The sequence below is a fragment of the Bos taurus genome, chromosome 10 (genome assembly GCF_002263795.3).
Source record: "Bos taurus isolate L1 Dominette 01449 registration number 42190680 breed Hereford chromosome 10, ARS-UCD2.0, whole genome shotgun sequence".
Classification (NCBI taxonomy): Eukaryota; Metazoa; Chordata; class Mammalia; order Artiodactyla; family Bovidae; genus Bos; species Bos taurus.
The window spans coordinates 51,347,366-51,364,676 of record NC_037337.1 but is presented as its reverse complement, the minus strand read 5'-3'; the positions used below and the strand labels follow the sequence as shown (position 1 = coordinate 51,364,676).

General features: G+C 37.2%; 1 protein-coding gene across 2 annotated transcripts in view; it reads right to left on the bottom strand.

The window, feature by feature from the left end:
* Window positions 1-16,732, bottom strand: part of SLTM (SAFB like transcription modulator) — a 43,910-nt gene extending 27,178 nt beyond the window's left edge. For both annotated transcript variants that reach the window (XM_024998008.2, XM_024998010.2), the window contains exons 1-5: window positions 16,485-16,732; window positions 15,434-15,521; window positions 4,490-4,554; window positions 1,418-1,615; window positions 454-501 (exon numbers count right to left, since the gene is read on the bottom strand). In XM_024998008.2, the coding sequence (XP_024853776.1) occupies window positions 454-501; window positions 1,418-1,615; window positions 4,490-4,554; window positions 15,434-15,521; window positions 16,485-16,646 (561 nt within the window). In that variant the 5' untranslated portion in view covers window positions 16,647-16,732. The remainder of the gene's footprint in view (window positions 1-453; window positions 502-1,417; window positions 1,616-4,489; window positions 4,555-15,433; window positions 15,522-16,484) is intronic.
* Window positions 16,733-17,311: the final 579 nt, after the last annotated feature.

Genomic DNA, 17,311 nt, shown 5'->3' with positions numbered 1-17,311 from the left:
ATACACATATCCCAAGTAAATTACTTAAACAGATTTTTATCATTTTTATACTATATTTATCATAGGGGTGTTCAATTAACAAAATTTTAAAGCTTTAATAGGATATTAGTACTTTTAAATGATTTATTTCATACCAAAGTGACCAAAAAAAAAAAAAACAACAAGAAGTGTGAAGGTTTCCCAAAAAACTGATAACTAGACTTCTGTTTTAGAAAAAGGATAGACTGTTTTTATTTTGAAAATGGTAGGAACCTTATTTTAATAACTTCCAATTATCTCCACAGCAAGAGAAATTTCAGCCACCAATTTAAAGTATTTTGTATATACCATGTAACTCAGTATTATATTTAAGGCAATTTTATGAATTAAATAATTATGAAGTCAAAATGAGATTCCTTTTCCAAGCCCTTCCACCCAACAATATCAAATTTATAGGACTAAATGTAAACTTACTTGGGCTGTTAGAAAGGTATCATCTTCACCTTCTTGAGCTTCAATTTCCTAAGTAAAAGGGTATACAATAGCTTTGCTTTACAAAATATCTGGGTAACATGAGAATGCTTTTATGCTACACCCGATTATCACTTGCCTCATGTTCTGTGCAGTGTCTATGGATACCACGGGTATTAAGCCAATGCTTAATAATTCAGACTATATTTTTATGCCAACATAAAAGCTTAGTCACATTGATAGAAGAATTAGAAACCAAAAAGAATTAGAAAAAAGTCTTTCATGAGCCCTTCATTTACTAAGCGAGGTAGAACATAGTGTTCTAAGCATGAATACTGACCCCCTATTCCACTGATTTTCTTAAGATGTACTAACATGCTTCAAAGCAGGACAAATGGTCTCTTTCATTCAAAGAGAGATTTAAAAATTATACCTTTAAAGCTTTTAAGTTAAACTTTCATAAGTAATTTCCCCACCTTTGATAATAACCAAATAAATGCAAATTAATGTTTTACATCTACTAAAGTAGGAAAAAAAAACTTACTATCTGGTAATGTTGGCAAGGTTAGTGTTAAATTGGTACACTCTTTCATAGTGGGATAGTAAACAACTTAAAACTTAAATATCCCAAATTAAAAGAGTAGCTTTTAAAAGACACCCAGAAAACAGTCTAGTAAATTATGATGTAATGTATGAATTTTGAAGTAATTATATATTATGTGAAAATATATAGACTAAATAGCAATTTATAGCATGATAACTACTAGGTAAAAATATATACATATGTGGAAAATAATAACCAAAAATTGAAAGGTCATCTTAGATTGCAGGATTCTGAGTGATTTATAAGTAACTTTAAAAATATATTTTTTCAAAGTTCTGTGACTTCCACATTGAACTAGAAAAATACTTTTTTTATTATTTAGTACTTAAACTGTATCACGTTTTAAAAAAACTGGCTAAAGACCTGACTTTCGATGTCCTCTTTTTCTATATCTTCTACTGCTTCTGCCTCTATTAATTCATGAGCTGTCTTGTTCTCTTCTTCAGAAAGTAACTCCTTGGAATGCACATTTTCTTCTTCATTTTCACCAAATTCTTCAGAGTCCTTCAGTTCGTCATTTCCATCTTGTTCATGTGCCTCTTGATTCTCCAATTCACAGTCCTTTTAATGGTAAGAAAATTTGATACAATTCGAGGCAAAGTACTGTGGGCTATTCACCAAACCTTTTTGGTAATTTACATCTCTAAATGCTTTCACTTCTATCATATTTTGACATTACTCTCAGAGTCAAAGTTCAATAATTTTATATTACATACTAACTGTGCCTTTAAAAACAGAGGGGGGTCTAATACCAAGGTCATTAAACTATGCATCTGAGTTCCCAAATCACTTACACTGAAATACATATACGGCTAATTGGATTGCTCTCAAGTTCCAGTTATAATATTTACCAAGTCACATCCTATGAGCTTTCCTATAAGACATGGCTTCAAAGAAATGACTTCTTCTTTCTACACGCCAGTTTGGCTTACCTTCAAAGACTGTAGACATCTTATATATGATAATATAAACTTTATTTCTAATTTATAATAAGGAATCCCAACTGTTACACCAATGTCTGTTCTTACAAATATGCAAATAACTAATCAGTTTTGAAATCTACCAGCATGCCACAAAGCCAATTAAACAGGGAACATAGATTGGGATTCTCTCTGTGAGGGAAAGAATATCTGTTTGCCTCTCAAAGTTTATGGATATAAGGGTACCTCAGTAGAAATAAAGAAAAGCAGCTATCAGCCTAGTTCCCTCTCTCATTAACTGCAGACAAAGGGTTGAAAGCAATGGACATTCTTCCTCCTTTCTTACTCTTATGGTGAGATTTAAAGGAGTTAAACAACAGATTTAAAGGTTTCTGGGTTAAAGGGGGACAAGTGTAGTGTATAACTATTAATTATTCATAGATGAACTGCAATGAGGGACTAGAAATTTCTGGGAAGGTAGGCACAGAGAAGAAACATGACTGTGTGGAAGGTGCAGTGCTTGGGGAGCAGGTCATCTCTGGGACAGCAGGTTTAACCAACTTATCTGCCTATGAGTGGGGGAAAACTGGGAACTGAAAATGGAGTCAGTGGTTGGTTATATGATGCCAGAAGAATTGGTGCAGAATAAAAAAACAAAACAAGGGAAGTCACTGAGGGAATTTCATCTACTTTGAAGTGACAATTTTGACTATTCTCACTTACAAGTAGAAGTAATTTCTACAGTATTCACATATCTAAGCAATAGGTGATATTTACCCACCATCACTGTATAAATTCCAAAATTCCAACTCTGATAAAGTATATCCACTTTGTTTCTATCATATTTATCACACATGAGGATACCTCCAAAGGGAAGAAGAAATATAAAAAAGTAACGATACATTTAAATAGAATTTTGTAAAAGTTCTTTTGTTCTTTTAGACGTTATGACCAGGTTAATTTAATAATTACACAAAGGCATCCTTTGTGGTACATATATGACAGCAATATTACATCTCCTTGTAACATTTTATGGAGAAGGCAATGGCACCCCACTCCAGTACGCTTGCCTGGAAAATCCCATGGATGGAGAAGCCTGGTGGGCTGTAGTCCATGGGGTCGCGAAGAGTCGGACACGACTGAGCGACTTCACTTTCACTTTTCACTTTCATGCATTGGAGAAGGAAATGGCAACCCACTCCAGTGTTCTTGCCTGGAGAACCCCAGGGACGGGGGAGCCTAGTAGGCTGCCGTCTATGGGGTCACACAGAGTTGAACGCGACTGAAGTGACTTAGCAGCAGCAGTACATTTTAAATGACTGAAACATTTTTGTGCACTGAAGAGTGGAAAGGAAGTTAGAAATTTGAAAACTAAAAGGGTTTTTACTAAGTCACAATGTTTTTCCAGCTTATGGATAGTTTTGGCTTAATCATACACTCACGAGTGAAGACAACTTGAGAAAATGAGAGCAAAGGAATAAACCTAATGGAAGATATACCACAAGGATAACAGAAAACAAAGACTGAACAGTCCTTAAAGGCTCAAAAAAAGCCGGTTATAGGCATGCAATCACCCATTTTAATGATCCCTGAGCACATATTTCCTGAATTACCTGACTTCAGGGCTAACTTCTCAACCAAACATCTCTTTCTCTCTGTGCCTGCCGTCAAAGTGCAAGATACAAACAGTGAGGTACATGGTGCCTATGTAGCCTGTGTGTGGGGAGGGTAGAGAGTTAGATGGTAGGAAATGGGTGAGTGAAGGGACATGAGCTGACTTCATGGTGGACCACACAGACATCTGACATGTTATGGCAATATGACCTAACTGTACATAGAAAACAGAATACATGGGGTGTAAATGTATGTAATTTAAAAGAACTATGCTCATTAAATAATTCCTGCAAATGCCACACTACTTAAGACCTAATGATCAGTCAATAGGAGATCACATTTCATTAAAATGAAAACAACAACAATAAAAACTATGATTATAAGCAACAGTATATAGAACTGCCACAACCTCAATTAAAATTACATACTCTGTTCTCCTAGTTGGACATTCTTAAAATAAAATATATTCTTTTTAAACCAATAAAGACCTGGTTTATTTATCTTTAACGGGCAAAACACATTTCTTAATCTGATCTTCACTAAGTAGCAATACATCAGCAACCTTCTCCATTTTAAAGACTACATTAATCTGATTTCTGTATATTATTTATACAAAAGCTAAATGTGATGGGCAGTACCCTGTCCAGGAACTAAGGTATAAATTGTCCTGTACCTGTTCCTCTGGCCCCTATGTCTCCCCGAACAAACATTCTTTGCTTTGCTCATTTAACTGAAGTTATTTATTATATTTCTCAACTTAGTAAGACTGACAATATTATTTGTCTCTATACCTATTTACCAACATATTTCAGTGTCTATCGTTAAAGCAAAATGCATGAATTCATCATGCAAAATACTAGGCTCAAAACAGACATCTTAACCTGTGTAATTAACACTTTACCTTGACAAAAGCATCATCTTCCACAGAAGCATCTCCACTCAACTCATCTGCTTCCTGTTTTTTACCTGCGAAAGAAGGAAAATGGGCTAACAACCAATATTTTATTACTTTAAGAGCAAAAAACATTCAGGCAAGTTTACCCCGAGGTATCACTCTCCACTCCCAAAATCATCTGACAAAGCAAATGCCAACTGCTTATAAACCACCTGGCCATAGCTGTCCCAAACCAAAAAAAAAAGCTTTATGAACAATGTCATGCTGTTGTGTTTCACTAAAATAAACTGTGCAAATAATTAATCCTACATATGAACCCATCATCTTCACTGACTTGACATATGAGATCCATTTTTCTTTACACCAAATTCTCTACCTTCAATTCTCCCAGAAGCAGCATCACCTTTCAACAGTACTCTACTAACTATACATAACCAGACATCTGATAGCTAAATTCAAGACTCATATCCCCCATAAAGCCTTCCTAAGTTGTTCTTGTCAACAAGCTTTATCTAAAATACAATTCTCACACTTGACACCTCACAACCCATGACCAGCTGACGGCATACTGCCTTGTTCTGTCGGGTACCTCTTGCTCATCATTTAAAGAAATACCTGCAGTACAGTGACTGCTTTTATGTTTATTTTGTGTTTCTCCAAAGGCCTAAATATTAAGTAGTGCTTTAACATGATGACTGATTTAAGGCAAGTAGAAATTACTTCAGACCAAAAACTGTTAACAGCTTCCAGACAGACTACAGGCCTCCCTGACCCAACCCTCAATTTCAAAACTTTGAAAATTGGTGGTTGGAATTTTTTTAATGTTTTACACACACACACACACACACACACACACACACACACACACACACTTTCCACAGATCCAAGGCTAAAAGTGCCTCACACACACAGGTTTTCCACAGATCCAAGGCTAAACGTGCCCCCCTCACATACACACACACACACACACACACAAATTTTCCACAGATCCAAGGCTAAAAGTTTGTGTTTTCAAGCAAGTCCATAAAAATCTACTTAGATAACCCATAATGTATCAGAAATGCTATTTTTAAAAAATCACAGCTGTTAAAATTTTACTACTAAGGTTTTAAAAATTTATTTATTTTGAGATGTTAATGGATGTCTTCTCCTGAAGCCAACTAATCAACCTTTCCTTGGCCTAAAACAGGAACTGCCACATACCTATCTCAAGCTTCCATGACCCCAGAGGAGAGAGTTTGGCTGTGAGGTAACTGTAAAAAAAAAGTTAGGTTAACCCCCTTTCCCATGTCTCTTCACCAGCTCCTATCTGCCATCTAATCCCAATTGGAAATCCTTTCCATGAATGAGAGATAAAAAGGGAACGAGATACTGGTTCTTCCAGGTATGTGAAGATGAAGAGTAAAGAGTTTTCTTTTATCCAGTGAGGTAAAAGAGGTCTTCATATCCCTGAGGGCTTGTGTGAAACAAAAAAGAAACAAAATGTGGAACTTAGTGGCATTTGTATTTTAGAGAAAACACAAATTAGAAGCTACTACAAGGGCAATGAGGGAAATGTTCCTTCCTTAAAAAATAAAACAGTATCAGGTGAGAAAGAGCTTAGTAAACTGTTCTATCACAGATCACAGAAAAAGCAAGAGAATTCCAGAAAAACATCTATTTCTGCTTCACTGAAGCCTTTGCTAAAGCCTTTGACTTTGTGGATCACAACAAACTGTGGAAAATTCTTAAAGAGATGGGAATATCAGACCACCTTACCTGCCTCCTGAGAAACCTGTATGCAGGTCAAGAAGCAACAGTTAGAACCGGACATGGAACAACAGTCTGGTTCCAAATTGGGAAAGAAGTACGTCAAGGCTATATATTGTCACCCTGCTTATTTAACTTACATGCAGAGTACATCATGTGAAATGCTGGGCTGGATAAAGCACAAGCTGGAATCAAGACTGCAGAGAGAAACATCAATAACCTCAGATATGCAGATGACACCACCCTTATGGCAGAAAGTGAAGAAGGATTAAAGAGCCTCTTGATGAAAGTGAAAGAGGAGAGTGAAAAAATTGGCTTAAAACTCAACATTCAGAAAACGAAGATCATGGCATCCGGTCCCATCACTTCATGGCAAATAGATGAGGAAACAATGGAAACAGTGACAGACTTTATTTTATTGGGCTCCAAAGTCACTGCAGATGGTGACTGTAGTCATGAAATTAAAAGACACTTGCTTCTTGGGAAAAAAGCTATGACAAACCTAGACAGCATATTAAAAAGCAGAGACATTACTTTGCCGACAAAGGTCTGTATAGTCAAAGCTGTGGTTTTTCTACTAGACATATATGGATGTGAGAGTTGGACCATAAAGAAGGCTGAGTGTCAAAGAATTGATGCTTTTGAACTGTGGTGTTGGAGAAGACTCTTGAGAGTTCCTTGGACTGCAAGGAGATCAAACCAATCAATCCTAAAAGAAATCAGCCCTGAATATTCATTGGAAGGAGTGGTGTTGAAGCTGAAACTCCAGTACTTGGCCACCTGATGCGAAGAGCCAACTCATTAGCAAAGACCCTGATGTTGGGAAAGATTGAAGGCAGGAGGAGAAGGGGACAGGAGAAAATGAGATGCCTGGATGGCATCACTGATTAGATGGACACAAGTTTGAGCAACTCTGGGAGTCTGTGATAGACAGGGAAGTCTGGCATGCTGCAGTCCATGGAGTTGCAAAGAGTTGGACACGACTGAGGACTGAACTGAACTGAACTGATGCTAGGAAAGATTGAAGGCAGGAGAAGAAGAGGATGACAAAGGATGAGATGGTTGGCTGGCATCACCGACTCAATGCACATGAGTTTGAGCACGTTCCAGGAGATGGACAGGGAAGCCTGACATGCTGCAGCCCATGGGGTTGCAAAGAGTCGGAAGCGAATGAGTGACTGAACAACCACCACCACAATATAAAACCTTAAAGCTCTGAGAAGAAATAAGCTTTTTAAAGCTACAGGATTCCACCACCCACCCCCAACACCCACATCACCAAATAACCTATAGAGCAGAGCTTTTGAGTGATATTCCTTCAGATCATTTGCAAATACTATTTACTCTTTATAAATATAAAATGCATTTGTATTTTATAATTTGCAAAGCACTTTAAAAAAGTTCAGGTGATTTTTTTCTAGCATCCCACAGTACATAGGGCAAGTAATCACAACTTTACAAAAGAGAAAATGAACCAAGATTACACAGCCTGCCCAAGGCTAGTAAATGGCACTGTCAGACTGAGAAGCCAAGGCTTCTTCATTTCCAGGACTAAAATTCTTTCCACTTCATCTTACTATGACCTACTTAAAAGACATTATTTTAGTAAGAAGTGGTTAACTCAATTTATAGATACCATCTTTGAAATGGAAGCCCTCAGCATAATGACAAGCTACATATACTATGCACACTCCATGGCGAGTTTCAGTTTCCTTAATTTACTTAAAGGAAAACCAAATTACACTACATCAACAAAAACAACAGATGCAGTCACTACTGCTGCTCAAGCAGCTTCCACAGTGCAGGCACTAGGATACACGCTTCAGATATATCAATGCATGTACTTTATCCTCTTAACTAGCCCCCTTCTACAAAACACTGAAAAGTTAATCAGATTACAAAGCTAGTAAGGGCAGTGCTTCAGTTTAAACCCAGGTCTACTCCGCTCCTCAAAAACGACAAAAGCTTAGCTACAATGTGCCAGCAGTTAAAAATGTCATCTCTTTTAGCATGAACAGAGGCTCCACAAGCCACATCTGTAAAATTTTAAAATGAGAGAGTCACAGAGATTATGTAACTTGTCCCATGACAAACAGGCAGCAAGAGACAGAGATACAGAGAAAGGTCCAAATTGCTATCCTTTATTGTTTTTAACAATTGTATCACATGAAAGCACTGGACACAATGTGTCATCAGCTTATAAACATAGAAACTAAAAGGACAAGATTTTTCAAACATACATTAATGAAACTAATAATAACCTTAAACTGACATTCTACAAACTAATTTTTGACTGCTCTCATAATCTGTAACTGCATTTATTTACACATGTTCAATTAGCAACTATATTGTAATCTCTTCCTTTATAAAAAGTATCATCCTTCCCCCGAACAAAGATAATTCACCTCTCAGACAGCTATGATGTTCATCATCCAGCCTAGAACCTAGTACAGTGCTACATAATGAGCATTATATAGATCTCGAAAGATGACGGTGTAGTTTCTAAGCTGAACGCTAGCAGTAAACAAAGTTCAGGCTTTTATTCAGCCTCACTGTGACATGCCAATCAAATCAGCATCATGTACAACCCCATATTGTCAGTAAGGACTGTAAACTTGGAGTTGAATGATACTACAAAGTACATCTATAGATTCCTAACTTTTATGATGTCACAGGTAAGAAATAACTCAAAAGTCAAATCCCACTTAATTCAACAAGCACCACCAGCTTAGACACATTTTTGTACAGTCAGTAACCATTTATACCTCATCTCCCATGTAAGCCTGTGCTATGAAATGTCCTATAACAAACTAATAAATGAATCTTTTGTCCTTCAAGGAATCTGGCATGAACCAAAGCAATATGAACTGGTCCAGAGGAAAGCAGCACCACCAGGATGAGGAAGCTAACTCAAAGTGCAATGTAAAAAAAGCCTAATTAATGCTTTGAGGAACAAAACTAAAAAAGAAATTGAGCATAAAGATAGTCTGAGTAGCAAAATAAAAAATGGAAGCAAAATCACTTATCATATCTCAAACTATCATAGTAGTAACATACAGCTATCTTGAAATTACATAAAATACACTGCAATGTTCTTTGCACGATTATAGAGTCAAAAGTAAAAATACACCAAAGGAAGAAGATGCTAAAACACCTCCTTATTTATGCATTGTAAGTTTGTATAGGTCCACAAACCCTTAATGAAACCACTGGGGCCAGACATGTTTTAGAACTGTCAGATTTTAAAAGAGTACAATAGTATATATACCAATTATTAATTTAAACCTCCCAATGGCTTCTGGAACAGTCTCTCAATTTATCACGGAAATAACATTATAAATAGCTTCATTTTTGCCAAACTTTTCAGAATACTTGTGTTTCAGAATTAAGAATACAGATTTCAAGATGAAAATTTGGTTTTCTCCTTATGTTCTTAAAAGGGTTGGTAATTTTCCTCTTCAAGTTCAGAAATACCTCCAAACACAAAAACAAAACAAAAAATCTACTTAGTAAGTAGAGTTTAAAGTAATTTGCCAAAAAACTTTGTGGCTGAGTAACTTTTCCACTAAATATTAACGGAAGTTATGAAACGCAGAAAAGGGTCAGTCACAAATTTCTGTTAGAGAAGAGGGAATAAGACTGAGACCAGGCCAAATAGAACAATGTTAACGTTTCCAGCAACAACCTCTCCCCAACTGCACAAAATCTTAAAATAATCATGTACTATTGTCTTGTGTTAACTGTTTGCATATGTGTTTTAGCCTCTCTTGTATTAAAGAAATCAGATTTCTGATTTGCACATTGTGTTAAACATAGCAGTCATCCCATAGGTCATTTTATTATTTTTAAAAAGTCTACCATAAAGGTAATTCATATTCACATAATAAAATAAATCTGAAAAATACCAAATACATATTTTAAAAATCTCTTAACTTTATCATCTAAAGACAACCAAACTGAACATCCACACATACCTGTGAACATTTGCACAAGATTTTCAAAGGCAGCAAAAATGTAACTGAGTTCTTAGTGGATTACTTTTGTATCCTATCAATTAAAAGAAAGTAGTACTGCTTAACTCTCAGCATTTTTGTGCAAATCAAGTAAAGCAATATGGAAGTTTTCTGAAAACTGTATAGAGAATTAATCACATATATATGCAAATTGAGACTAATTGTGTAAGGTATAGAGAACTAACCAACAGGCAGAAAGGGATGAATGAAAATGATGCTAAGTTTCAATGAGGCTAGAGCACCCAGTGGTTCTTTAGCTGCTTGAGAATCACCTGGGGAACTTTTAGAAAATACTGATTCCTGGGCCCCCCAAAGAGTAAACAAAACCAACTCTCTGGGGGGCAGGAGCCTTGTATCTGTATTTTTTTAAACTTAAATGACTCTAATGTAGGTCAGATTGAGTGTAACCGAAGAAGTTGGAGTAAGAATATGAGGAAGGTTACTATTTTCAGATTCTCCAGACTAGAGAAAACTTAAATTCTGCCTACCTTCCACAAAACACCTAGAGTAGGTATAAACTTGTATTAGTTCTCAAAAAGGTAAAAAACAAACAAACAAACAAAAATCCTTAAACATAAACCTCTTACAAGTACATGCACATGTACATATACAGCTTAGATAAATAAAATGTAACTTCTGATAAAGTCAGAGTGGTGGAATTATGGGCAATTTTCACTTTTTTGTACTTTTCTGGATTATCTAGTTTTAAAAATGAAAATATTTCACTTTTATGATCTGGAAAACAATTCTGTAAAGCCATAATACAAACTATTCCAGGATACCAGAACTAGAGGCTAACTGGGACTGTGGAGTTTATGGTGTGAACGGTTAACTCCTAGAATTGCACCACACTGAGGCCCTTTTACTGTCATATGTGAGATCTTAAATAAATCAGTAGATTTCAGCCGTAAACCCTAAGCCATTATTCAACCTCTTCATTAAAGTCATTTCTGATGCCACCAACTGGTAATAATGATTGCTTTTTCCTCTAATTCCTAGACAATTCACACTTCACTTTACATGAGTTCATGAAAGAGAAAGTCAGAATCTTCTGCCCTTGATTCAAAATGCCTGGAAGGTGAATGACATGGGAGAAAGACATTTTCTTAAAGTACTAGAAAATTTTACCTATCTCTCCACCAAGATTGTTGATACACACCATATTTGACACGATAAAATAAAAGTAAAAAAAGTACTTGGATAATAAACATAATCCACCATATACAACTGCATAAATCGAATGCTGGTTTTAAGAACAGAGGTAAAACTGCCTGATTTTGTGAAATGAAAATGACATATACAACTTTTGAGGTCAGACAATATTCTAGCAAAAGTTATGAGGCTTTCCAACACAGCAACAACTTGGTAAGGGAGAAAAGGCAGGTGCCCATGATTCGTGTGTTCTAAAAGTAAGTGTATTTCACATATCAGTGTTTAAGGAGAAGCCACTAGTGTTTTTGAGAAAGGCACCTTAAAAAGAAAAATCATATAGAAGATAGTAAAGACTATTAATCTCTGATCCAGTGCTTCCTACAAAGAAATATGCAGTTAAAAGTAAGCACCAAAAGAAATATTTTTCAAAGCAGTTGTTAAGAAAGTCATCATATGACTCTTGGTATTCATTCAACAAATATTTTCTGAGCACCTCTTATGTGCAAAGCAACCTGCTAGGCATTACAGAAACTAATGTAAATAAAAGACTGTCCTTACCCTCACAGAGCTTCTAGCCCAGTAGGTACCCAAAAAAGATTTGATACTTTTGGCCTCAGAATGCTTCTCAATGCCACAGTTCTGATTAAAATTTCCTTAACATCCAAACATACTACAGTTAAAAAAAGTTACAGTTTACTTTGATACTATATTAAATTCATTTTATGTGGTTGATTACTATATTCTTATTTGGCATACATATTTTAGAAAGCTTAACAGAGAAAATATGCAATTAATTATACTGATTGTGTATACTGAGTATGGCACTTTACACACATAATCAAGCATTATGTCTGGATAAACCTGTAATCCAAAAATATACTCTATAGTGGGAACAAATCAGATTTTTAAAAACTTAAAGTATTGTGAGTTTCAATTCAGTTAAATACTGACTATATATACTTCTGAATACTGCACTGATTAACTACTTTAAGTAACTTTTGCCAAAGTTTAGGTGACTCTAAAGGTTGAAAATGCAAAAGAATGATATGCTATTTACAAGTGAACCAAAAGAAAGTTTACATCTATAATCTCTAAAAGAGGCTAATGAGGAGTTAGTTCTACCTGTTTAACCGCTTTCTAACACACACCCAAATAATAACCATAAATCTCACCGGTGAAGCTTTCTTCTACATAGCAAAGAGAATGAGAAAAGGTTCAGAAGTGAGAACCAATTAAGCTACAAATTTCACCATACCAACTACAAGCAGATAGATTTTTACAAATATGTTAGTCATAAATATTTGGACTCACTATAACATTATCAACATTTGTTACAAATTTGTGAGTTTGTGCTTATAACAGTATTTTAAAAATATCCCACAAGATACTTAAGAATGCAGATTCCTTTTCCTTTAATCTGTCAAAACACAATCATTTTAACACAAAAAATTTTCTTAAGAAACAGGGCTCTGCACTTGTAAGAGAACAAGCTTAATATTTCACCTAAGAAATGTTACGACCCATCAAGCTTCTCTCGCCTTATCATTCAACACCATTTAACTTTTACTTGCTACATTAAGCCACATCATCATAAAAATTATTTATTTTGTCTAACAAGCTATTAAATGTTTTATCTTGCTCTTCTCTACATGACTGCCTCTAAGTAAACCCTTTCTTTATTCTTTTCCTATTTTATTTTAGTATGCTCAGCTGAAGAAATCTATATTAACTCAGGAACTGTGAGCTTTCCTGTGCCTTTCTTATATATCTATTTTAGCTCAACAGAAAGATTTTTTCTTCTGGCTCCTGGTTACATATAATTATTAAATTTTAGAATTAAGAGACATAGATGGTCTAGTAAATTTTCCACTTTTATAAAAAAGTAGACCCACTGAAAGAAAAGTAGTATGATCAAGATAAAATTATTTTCAAGACAAGTACTAAGTGAAATAAGATGTCGCAAAAAGAACCTTATTTTAGAATAATATTTCATTTTAAAAATCTGTTAATTACTGATATATTTAAAGTTTCCCTATTCAAATTTGATGCCTAAAAGTTATTTCTAAACTTAAAATTTAAAATAATCTTATTTATAAGCATCTTAACTGTAAATTAATTCAAACCAGGTTCTTAGTTTGGGGTTTACATTATATTCTTTGTAATTCATAGGATTTTGAGAACAATGATAAATGGAACTCAAGGAGACAAGAACTATTTATCACACATGTCCCAGAATGAGTCTGATGTAGTACTCAGTTGTAGTCTGCTGCAGACAAATACTTAATATTGCAACTCCTAACTAAATACCATAAGATACCTTAACATCAGGATTATGGAAAAATTAAATTTCAAGTATCCTTATAATCTATACAAGAGGGAAAAATTAACATACTTATTTTATACACATACACATATATACCTATGTACATATGTATACTGAAAAACTTCTTAAAATAGTTTATTGCTGAATTTATTTCTAACGGTAAGATGAAGTTCCTAATGACTGAAAAAGAAAGGGATACACACAGAAATTAAAAGTAGGTGAAAATAAATACATGAGATTTACTTTACATGCTAAGTCATTAATCAGCTTGAATAACTTGGGACCACAGTGAACATACAACATCTATCAAACAACCACAATGTGCTAAATAAATAACATGAATCAAAATCATTATAAGAAATCACTGTAAGAAACAGGGTTAATTCCTGATGTACTTATTCCTGAATTTTTTTATGCTTCCTCATTTTGAAATTGCCTCTGGGTTTGTCAGCAGAAGCTTCTCAACATGCTTCTCTAACCACAGGGAAATGTATCTCTCAAAGTTATATACTGGGCAAGAATTAAGTGAAAGCCACATATCTTCAAGGTAACTCCTGTAAACTCCATTTCCACCAGTCATTCCCTTCCTATCCTGGAAATGCTTCTTAGCCCTTTTTAATTTCCTTTGGCACAAACAGGAGACTCTTGCAAAGGTAAGAAAACTCACATAGAGAGATACCATCAAGATGTCCCTGGTCCTGATACTCATACAGATTGCTTAAGCTCAAACTTGACTATTCCCTTCTTTTCAAAGTTATTCCATTCAACCATTTTACTGTAGCTGCAATCAATCTGGTCTACAGCAGAGAGTAGCAAATCGATCACTTCAAGCAGTAAAGAGTGTTAGGTTTAAAATGCTGCAGCTGCAAGGAAATTGTAGGCAGGTACCAGGATTCAGATACCCACACAATGCCCACCCTCTAACACTGTCCTTATGGGACAAAGCAAGAAATCCATAGTTATTCAAATAAGGATTTCACCAACTAGAACCTTTTAAACATATCTAAGCCCCACTTACATTGTTAAAATGTTAACTTAAACCACCTTTACCTATTCACTAAATCACCATATCCCAGAAATATATTCTGGCCTAGTTTAAAAGTTAGAAAATTGAAATCTTTAATATATCCCTGTAAGTTAAAACTTTTTTTTAAAGCTAATTAGTCATGGATTTTTGGATTCTTTTTCCCCTACATTGTTAGTATGATTGGTGAGGTCTTTTTGAGTTTTACTGAAAATTAGAATGTATAATGGCCTAAATGCAAATTAAGTTCACCAAGACAAAATAGTAAATACAAAGGTTATAAAATTTTAATATACTAGAGAAAACAGCAAGGAGCCAAGGTGAAAGATTTGGTAGGAATTCCATCAATACTCTGCCAATTGTGGGGCAAGGTAGACATGTTTTAAACCATATTTTATTCTTCAGGTCTTCACACTATGAAGGAAGAAATATTATGAAACTTGACTTTGTAATTTATTCGGAAGCAATAAAGAACTGGTCTCACTTTCAGGACAACTTCAGCCAAATCTTAAGGGCTACTAGTCACCCAAAGCCTGGCAACAGTACTTTTCTTCCTTGACCCAACAAGGCAGAGTGCCAGAGGGAAATAGCAAAGAGTAGCACTATATAAACAGGGCAAGTAGCATAAGAGCAGAGGCAAGTTATATAACCAAAATATATTTTAAAATATGTTTATAACTCGTAACAACCTTTGCCTTTGGTTGGTTTCTTGTTTGGAGTATCAGTTGAAACAGTTAATTCAATATTATCTGGATCGCCTCCTTCCTCTTCAATAGCCTACATTAGAAAGAGAAGTTAATATGCTACACAGTCTATCTAAACTTATTTTATAAAAACGAAATGAAAAAAAATTAGCAAACCTCAAGCCTCAAGACATTAGAATTGCCAGTCATTTCATAAACCAACTTCACAAAGGAGCAATTAAACTACACAAGTGAGAGAAACTTTCAGGAGGAAATATCATTAGGTAGAAAAATCACATGGAGCTTTACACTTTACCTAGTCGAGAAAATTAACTATCACATATTATCATACTGAACAAAACTCTAAATATTCTCAATTGCAGAAAAGTTGCTAGCTACGAAAGTAAAGAAAAGGAGCTTCCCTAATGTCTATAATGCAAACTTAGTTCTCCTCTAATGTAATTCCAACGCTCACTCAAACCAAAAAGATAATCAGGGAAGAAAAAGCAAATTACTGTGCTAATGCAAAAACTGAAAACCCAGCGGACAAACCTTTCTCTTACCCACCCATCAAATCCCACTACCAATTCCCCGCTAGTATGGGGAGAAAACGGTTGGGCACAATTAAACGGTAACTTTGCAGAAGTCACCAAAGTAACCAGTCCCTACGAGGCCAAGAAATGCACGCGCTCACCATCGCTGAAGACTGGGGACCGAGTGCCTCCCGGGTCTCCACGATCGCCCTTGGGAGGCCGCGCCGACCGGCCACAGCCCTCGGCAGCCTGGCGGGGACGTCCCGGGGGAGGCAGAGGCGCGCTCGGCTACGGCGGCCAGTCCCGGGCGGCTCGCGGGCCCCTGGCAGGCCCGGCCCGGCGCGCGGGGGCGGGGGTGCTGCGGGAGGGTCCTCACTCTCCCCGCGCGCGCGCGGGCGACGCCCGGGACCTCCCCACCGCACCGCACCGTGGGCCCCGGAGGCTGAGCGGCCAGGGGCTGCGGCGGTAGTGGGGGCTCTGAGGCGCGGCCTAAGCTCGCCTTCCCGGACCTCGCCGGGCCTCACCTGCTTGAGTCGGGAAACGAGCACGGTCTTGACTCCGGTGATATCCAGGTTCCGCCGTTTCAGCTCGGACTTGAGATCGATGACCCGCAGATCGGTGATCTTTTTACCTTCTGCCTGACCTGAGGCAGCCGAGGGTGCCACAGCACCGGTAGCGGCAGCCATTTTAGAAGAGCGGCGCGCTGCCAAGGCAGCGAGTGAACTGCAGGGCGGCGGCAGCGGCTCCAACTTCGACTCAGGCCTCGCCGGCCGCCGGCGCCGCGCAGCGCTGCGCACAATGAGCCGCAGGCCCCGCCCCCTGTTCGCCACCCCGGCGCAACCTGCAGCCGCCACCAGCACCCGGATGACAGGCGCGCGTGCGCACTAACGGGGTGGATAAGGGAAGGAGCTCAGCGCGCGCCGGGAAGCGGATCGCGGCCACCTGGGCGGTGCGACCCCTTACTAGGACTGGGAGATCGGGCGCGTTCAACCGCACCAACGTCTGCCGTGCCGCCGTTCCTCCGCCGCTTCGTTACACATTTTCTGGCAACGTCTCGAGTCTTGAGCAATAGCAGTGCGCCAGGCACTCTTGTCATAGATAGTTCGCGCGTTACTCAACCCGAACCAAGGGGCGTGTGCTTGCCCTAAACCTTTTCCAGGGGAATACTTTACCGGTTCTGCTGAATAATCGGGAAATGTGGCCGATTTTGCGCCACATTTGCCACGAAAACGTGCGCAAAAGAACTAGGTTCCCAGAGTTCCGTTCAAAGGCAGGAAAGAAACTCTAGGGTGGTTAATATAAAGAATATATAGGGCTGACCTGTGTGACAAGTCCCACTAGACGTCTCATG